The sequence below is a fragment of the Euwallacea similis genome, chromosome 10 (assembly GCF_039881205.1).
Source record: "Euwallacea similis isolate ESF13 chromosome 10, ESF131.1, whole genome shotgun sequence".
Taxonomy (NCBI): domain Eukaryota; kingdom Metazoa; phylum Arthropoda; class Insecta; order Coleoptera; family Curculionidae; genus Euwallacea; species Euwallacea similis.
In genome coordinates this window covers 5203271-5211002 of record NC_089618.1, presented here as the reverse complement: position 1 = coordinate 5211002, position 7732 = coordinate 5203271, and the positions used below count along the sequence as shown (strand labels likewise).

General features: G+C 41.6%; 3 protein-coding genes across 3 annotated transcripts; all 3 read right to left on the bottom strand.

Annotated features, from left to right (window-relative positions):
• Window positions 1-622: 622 nt before the first annotated feature.
• SmD1 (small ribonucleoprotein particle protein SmD1) lies at window positions 623-1528 on the bottom strand. The gene is made up of 2 exons (XM_066394023.1): window positions 1416-1528; window positions 623-1157 (listed from the first exon to the last, which is right to left on the bottom strand). Exons 1-2 carry the CDS (start codon window positions 1427-1429, stop codon window positions 806-808), a joined length of 366 nt encoding a protein of 121 aa, XP_066250120.1. The 5' UTR covers window positions 1430-1528; the 3' UTR covers window positions 623-805.
• A 491-nt stretch (window positions 1529-2019) lies between these two features.
• LOC136411676 (uncharacterized) lies at window positions 2020-2471 on the bottom strand. Its single transcript, XM_066394329.1, has 2 exons — window positions 2360-2471; window positions 2020-2304 (listed from the first exon to the last, which is right to left on the bottom strand). The coding sequence occupies exons 1-2, from the start codon at window positions 2393-2395 to the stop codon at window positions 2020-2022; spliced, it is 321 nt and encodes a 106-aa protein (XP_066250426.1). The 5' UTR covers window positions 2396-2471.
• A 334-nt stretch (window positions 2472-2805) lies between these two features.
• On the bottom strand, window positions 2806-7104 carry AcCoAS (acetyl coenzyme A synthase). The gene is made up of 10 exons (XM_066393771.1): window positions 6838-7104; window positions 6460-6783; window positions 5633-5828; window positions 4916-5155; window positions 4281-4589; window positions 4095-4228; window positions 3850-4039; window positions 3603-3792; window positions 3341-3544; window positions 2806-3286 (listed from the first exon to the last, which is right to left on the bottom strand). Exons 2-10 carry the CDS (start codon window positions 6777-6779, stop codon window positions 3045-3047), a joined length of 2025 nt encoding a protein of 674 aa, XP_066249868.1. The 5' UTR covers window positions 6780-6783; window positions 6838-7104; the 3' UTR covers window positions 2806-3044.
• Window positions 7105-7732: the final 628 nt, after the last annotated feature.

Sequence of the window (7732 nt, the reverse complement as noted above, 5' to 3'; positions counted from 1 at the left end):
CACAAAAGAGCAGCACTGTGTTGTCGTTTTTCTAATTGACCACGCTCCTAGATTTCAAGGGTTTTAGTGGTCAATAATGTCCTCGACTCAAAATGCATTTAAATCGAAGTTGTGTGTTAAAATTCATCAAAAATGGCCGCATTTCTGCTATCAAGCTTTGCAGCCATTAAAAAAAACGCCAAGTGCGGCGTTGCCGTTTCCCCACTTACAAAAAGTTCAGACTTTGTGAGTACATTTTTCAAATTTTCTCCTTGTACCTTTTACACGCTTCGTGCGGTTTTGTTTAGCGGGTTTGGAGCCCTCCACGCTGTCCGTTGTTAACGGGACTTTGTAATATTTTTATATCTTCACCGGGCTTTTGGCACGAATCTAGACAGGGGCCAGACTGCGGAATAAATAGTGATCAGTGGCCAGAAGTATATTTTTAGCAAATGCAATTTTTTGATCTATTTTTAATATTAAAAAACCGAGATGAGAGTTATAATGAAAAATTTTCTCATTGTCAAGACCTCTCAGTTATAGAATACTTAAACTTGCCCCACATCAACAAATATGATTCAGATAGAAAAGTCCACTTTATCGAGGCCTTTGCAGCTTACTAAAACATCAATAAAATCCTCAATACTTTAAATGATTATATTTTAAGCTAAATTCTAATGCCAACAGAACTAAAAATCACTTGGCCGCCCTTATTTTAACTGAACCAAAAATTACTCAATTCACTTTTGTTAATGTTGAAACTTTCCTCTTACTTGCTATCTAGCCGTACAAAACCTTAACTTAAAAACCTTAATCTATTCAAATTTTAACGCCTTCCTCTGCCTCTGCCTCGGCCTCTGGGGCCCCCACGTCCCCTACCACGACCCCTGCCTCTAGCAGCTCCTCTGGCTCCCTCCTTCTTTTTAGCTTTGGCCTTTGGGGTGTCATCTATCAGCAGAGTTTCCAACGGTATACTGTCTGGCAGAATGTAATATCTGACATTGTTGCCCCTCACTGTGAGTGTGTCCAGGTTGACAGGGTTCCTGTTTTTCGGGGTCATTTTGACTGCCTTCAAGTGGGTGTTCATAGCAACATCCACCCCGGTGATGGTACCATGCACCTGGGTACCATTTTTCAGCTCCATCGTCACGGTTTCGTGGGAAAGTTTCATTAAAAACCTAAAAATTGTTTCTGTGTAAAAGGGAATTTTTTTCGAGCATTGTGAAGAAATGGGAAATGGAGATTTGCGGTGTGTTTTGAGATAAATTTCATTTTTCCAGAGTAATTTGTGAGGTTTTAAGAATAAAAACCTGGAAATTACGAGTTTTTGTTAGGGATTTAGATTTGAGGTTAGGAGTTTGTTCCGGTTTAAAGGATTGTTTTTCGAGGATTGTGAAGAGTTGAGAGTGGTAAATAGGGATGATGGGAGTGCTTACCGTACTAATTTCATTTTCCTGAGTAATTTAGGCGGTTTGGGAGCTTTTGTTAGGGGAAAACAAATTAAAAGCCGCGGTAGGGATTGAAAAAAAAACACGCTAAACACCGATCAATCTTTTTATAGTTGTCATCTGTAATAACAACATTAGTAGTTTTACTGTGACTTTATGTATTGGACTGATTTTATCCTTCTCTACTACAATCTTTTAAAAAAAGAGAGAAATATATTCTATTTTTTTTCTCCGTCAATTATCTGGATAGGTCTACTCGTGCCATCTACTAATAAGATAACTAACTGAACATTAATGGTGAGGAGCATTTGCTATTATATTACAAGAAGATCACAATTATCTTAATTTTTTTTCTGTTCTTACTATGTTAATTAAAAAATCCTATTTCATCAATTCTTAAATATCTTTTTGTAGAAACTAAAATTTATACTCTTAATTGTAAATATATTCTACACGTTTAAGGATTGCTTATTATTTCTTTTATTTGTTATAAAAATTTGAGAAAAACTTATTCTCTTAGCTTATACTTATTCTGACAGGAAAAACTTAATATCACCCTACAACTAATTTAATTTAAACCTTAGATGTTATCTTAATTTTTTCCCCAATTCTCACTCAAAACTACCATCATCCACACCACAAAGATGACAAGGCCTAGGGTCATCACGAACTTGACCGGTGCCGAGTCATGGGTTTTTAAGTGGTCCAGTTGGTCAGTATACTTCTTCAAGAGCTTCCGCACCTCCTTGAGTTCATTAGCCACAGCCTGTTTGCCTGCGACCGAATTTTCAAGCTTCGAAGAACCATCTTCTAGTTTGGCTTCCAGGGCTTTTGCTTGGGCTTTTAGTTCTTCGCAGAGGCTTTCTGCATAAGCGATCTATGTAGAGTGATTATTAGTATGTAGAACTTTCTGTGAGGGAGTGTTTACTTACTTCCTTCTTTATTTCAACCCTCCTTGGTGAGATCATGTTGTCTAACGTGTGTACGATTTATTTGGTGTTTGGCCGACAACTGCAAAGTGAACTCTGTACATGCATTAATGCCGTACTACTTTCTCTTTGCATCTTCTGAGTAGCAGTCTTTTACCTTTTGTCAAATTGTCGTAAATGCAAATGTCTTTGAATGAATGAGTAATGAACGTCTTAATAGTGAGAAAATTAAATTAAAAATCTCGTCATGTTGCCCAAATTATCTCTATTCTTGTCGGACTTCTATAGATGTTAATGTCTATTGCTCGTCTATAAGGTCTTAAGTCAGTGATTTAAGTTTGACGTTAGGCAACCACCAATAGTTTTTGTAACGATGAAATGGCGAGGCCGTCTGTCAAGAAAACTAAACTTGAGCTCACACATACACACTTAGGATTCAAACTATGTAATTTTTCAATGATAGTCGTTTATTTTATTAACATTTACAAGCGTACAGATCTCTTCAGACGGCAACAATAACGAACTCCCTAAAATAAGGCCTAATCTTAAACGAAATATATTACAGCGGAATGATATGTATTGGCGCTTTATTTTTAACTAAATAAATCCCCCTTTAAGAAGCAACAACTGACCCTGTTGAAAATGGTCGTTTTCAACAACATGTCCTTATCTACAGTTAATTAATTAATTAAACGTTTGGAGGCCGCGTGGCGAACAGCTGTTCCACCACGGAACTGTCCGCCAAAGTGCTGATATCACCTACGTCCCTGTCGTTGACCGCAATTTTTCTTAAAATTCTCCTCATTATCTTGCCACTCCTAGTTTTTGGGAGGGCTGGTGCGTTCTGGATAGTGTCAGGCTGCGCGAAGGGCCCTATTCTCTCTCGTACATGCGACTTCAGCTCTTTCAATAGAGATTCGTCAAACTTACCTTAAAGTTGAGTTTAATAATAAAACGTTTTGGGTATAAAAATAAAAGTCTTACCAGTCTCCGTGAGGGTTATGAAGCAGTAGAGACATTCCCCTTTGACTGGATGAGGTTTAGCTACTACTGCAGCTTCGGCCACTCCAGGATGCTCTGTGAGGACTGCTTCCACTTCCGCGGTGGACATTAAGTGACCGGATACATTGAGCATATCGTCCACTCTTCCTGTTACCCAGAGATAGCCGTCAGAATCTCGTTTGGCACCTACAATAAGATGTATTAAAGATAAAAAAAGCCAAGGCAGTTTGAGACATGAATATACCGTCTCCGGTGCAATAATAACCGGGGAATTTTGAGAAATAAGTCAGCTCGAATCGGTCATGGTTTCCATACAAAGTTCGCATCAGACCCGGCCATGGCTTGGCGAAGACCAAATATCCCTCTCCTTCTCCTTTGACCTCCTTCCCTGCCTCGTCTAGTATCGCAGGCTGCACCCCAAAGAAGGGGAACCCCTGCATAGAAGGTTGTTTTGTAATTTATGTTTTCTATTGTTTGAGGACGCTTATTACAGCAGCTCCGGGTTTCATAGGTTGCGCCCCCGGTAGGGTTGTCAGTACATGCCCCCCGGTTTCAGTTTGCCAGAAAGTGTCCACTATAGAGCAGCGTTCGCGCCCCACTAACGAATGGTACCACATCCAAGCTTCTGGATTTATGGGCTCACCCACGGAGCCCAGAACCCTGAGACTGGATAAGTTGTGCCTAAAAACCAATATGGGTTACTAAAAATTATAAAAAAAAGGGAGATTGCTGCAACCTTGTAACTAACTGATCGTCGAACTTCATTAAAGCCCTAATAGCGGTGGGAGCAGTATAGAACTGGCTCACTTTGTATTTATCAATCACGGACCAAAACCGGTCATTCTCAGGAAAAAAGGGCGTGCCTTCAAACTGAAAATCCTGAACTAAATTAGCTCTCAAGAGCACAGTTTTTTATACCTACCAACACCGACGTTGCCCCATTGGCTAAAGGGCCGTAAACGACATAAGAATGTCCAGTAATCCAACCAATATCGGCAGTGCACCAGTAGACATCACCAGGTTTATAGTCGAACACATACTTGAAGGTAGTGGCTGCGTAGAGCAGGTATCCAGCAGTGGTGTGTAGCACCCCTTTAGGTTTCCCGGTAGATCCGCTGGTATAGAGCATGAAAAGGGGGTCTTCAGCCTGCATCCATTCGGGGTAGCAACTGGTGGAGGCTTGAGGCACTACTTGTTGCCACCAAATGTCTCTGCCCTCAGTCATGGGAGTCTATGTGGAAGTTAACGGAAATATTATCTTAGAGAATGGTGCCAGCAAAAAAAATTAAAATTCTAGTTTTCTTGATAAGCGGATTCGCCATTTCATCATGAATCAGTGAAAGGGTGGGTCAAAACGTTTAATTCTCAGTTATAATTAACGAATACCATGATTTCGACTGTAATACACGCTCCAAAGCTCCTTTTCATTATTTTCAATGTAATAATATTAGTAAAATTGAAGCTTAAAGTGAAGAAATGCTCCCGGCAAAATGATGTCAGTGCATTCTTCTCCGCCATCTGTCAAGAATTTTAATGGTACGCATTTTAGATACATACCCTGTTGGTTTGTCGCTGGGTTGGACCCCCCTTCGGCGAACTTACTCGCTCCAGATGCGACACCACCACACACGTCTCCACGTTGTGTCCCTCATTGGCGCATTTGGTCATAGCTTGGTCACATATACTTTTGAGATGGAGCAGTTTTTCCCCCCTCCACACCCCGTCAGCTGTCACAATGAAGCGGGCCTCACAGTCCAAGATCCGTTCGGCGAAAGAGTCGGAGGAAAATCCAGCGAACTACGATAAATTTTTACGAATTATCAGTATCGACGACTTTAGAAATGTCGGGTTTGTTTGAAAACCGTAACCAGCTGGCAACGTTGGTCGCGTTGGTCGAATCGTCTTTGTCAAACTTCTGGCATTCATTTTTGAAAACAAAAGCCAAGCGCGGCGTTGTCAACTTTACGAAAAAGTAAGCATATTTGTTGTCATTTAGGCCTGCGAGTTTTCTAATGTTATCCGCGATCGCTTACTGTCGTAGGTATATGCAAATTTCTGTCTTATTACGTTAATCCATTATTAACGAAAACCGCTTTCTAATGATCGGTTAAGTAGTTCCAAGGGAACCTTTGGAACCACATGCGAGGTCACCATCCATTTAGAAACGATTTGTGCACTATGTCTGTCTTTGACGTCAGTCGCTTTTAATTTATTCACATTTTTGTGTCCTACAAGAACGACGAATCAAATGACACAATACACGGACGTACTTACAACTAGAGAGTGAACGGCTCCAATTCGCGTGCAGGCCAGCAGCGTCACCACTGCCTCCAGCACCATGGGCATGTAGACGGCCACTCGGTCGCCCTTTTGGACGCCCCTGGACTTAAGTACGTTAGCAAAGCGACACACTTCTTCCAAGAGAGTTTTGTAGGTCAGTCTGCTGTAGTCGTCTGGGTGGTTTCCTTCCCTAGAAGTAATGAAAAAATATAGTTTTTTTGCGTCAGAATAGACACGTCGTTGCGAAGGCCATCAAACTGCAACGAGTCAATCCTGAGATATCGTCGTTTCGGCCCTATAAGCCAGTGGTTCTGATCAGGGAATTCGTACGTTGTTTATCATGAAATAGCAGTTTGGCGCTTTTTTTGTTACCTGCCGCCATACTGTTGCCATGGCCGCGATTTTGCTGTAGCGTTGCCGACACCAAACTGTGCCACCAAAAAGTGTCCATTTCTAAGGGTTCTCAGAAGCTTTTCCGACGAGTTAATTAAACGAAACTTTCGCTTGTAATTTACGCTCAATTACATGTTTCCCTTCTCGTTAATTTGTCTCATCTATCATCGTCAAAAACCGTTTAATTGTTACGTATGAGAAAGGACATATGTAATAGATAAGAATTCGCCGAAGGGGATTCCAAAGTCACGCAAATCGGGCCGACCTCTGGACCGGCGTCTTCTTCCATACGTGATAATCGACCGTCTAAAATTTCCCACGTGCTTTGCCTCGTCGATCATTCGATTTGAATGCATGGACCACGCGCACAGTATTATCGCATCTGTTTTGGGTTCGTTTGATGACCTGCCAACCACCCGACTACTCACCAGTAATAGGCTACTTTGTCCCCGTGTCCGTTCCTCACGTTCCTGTCCAGCAAGTTATATGAAATATTCGTGGTGGCCCCGTCGAGCCATTTATTGTAGATCGGGCCTTTGGTGAGGTCGAAGTTGTAGCGAAAGAATTTGCCATGGTCTATGGGACTTTCCCAGTGGAACTGCTTGGCAATTTCTCCCCAGAACTCCTCGGGGTTGTCCATGGACCTCTTGTACATGTGCTGGTACTCGCCCAAGGAGCCGACGTAAGCGCTCTTGGCTATGGAAGGGTGCGGGTGGAACACCAAATGGAGCGACTCTTCGGAGGGCATGATTCTACGCTTTTCAACATTAACAAATTTGCATTTTAAATTTCGATTGTTCACATACCTGATTTGGGGCTTATGTACGCTCGATTATGGGTCAGCCTGAAACCGCTGTCAATGCCCGCTATTTAATAATAAAATTCACGCTAGAGATCTGGCTTTATTATTGTTTATACATTGCGAATGGGTTTTAGACTAAGCACGTCGATATTTCCGCAATGACAGACGAGGTTCAGCCGCAACACAACTGGAGCGAAATCGTCTTTTTCCGTGGCTGAATCAAAATTTCGCCGCTTGCGCTCTGAGCCTGCAGGACGCGCACGTTTGCAGGAACAACAAGGATTGTTTAGGATTATTCGTTCATATATGCCATCCCCTCCCTTATCGGTCAGATTTTGATGATAATGAGTGGCAACGTGGCCCTCTCGAGGGTTTTTTCCAGTCCGCTCTCGATGATCACAGTGTCCGAAAAGATGACTGTGTGCTGATACTGATTTGGTAATGCCGTGAAAGATTAGAATACTATAGTTCAGATGTCAGGGTTAATTAAGTGGTTCCCTGATAAGTTTTATTTTGTTTTTGCTCGATTCCAAGAAAACTGAGGTCACGAGGGACAGATGTAGTTAATTAATTCCCATGAAAGTACACTTTTTGCTGTGGCGATTTTTGCTTGGAATTATTTTATTAATTATTCCCATGCAATTGGAAAATTTTCCTTTAAAAACTCATAATTTTTAATTTGACGCTCATCGTCTGGACAAAATTACTAACACAGGAATTTCATTAAAGAACCCCTTACTATTTTTTTTTAACCGGAGCAGTTTTTTGTTTCGAGGAAAATCCTCTAAAGCTATCCGGTCTGACACTCTGGCTACCGGATAGTGTGGAAGTCTCCCGAGCGCCTACCCATTAAAATCCTCAGGTTTTCTGTTCCTTCAGCCCACAACGACTGCTGGAAT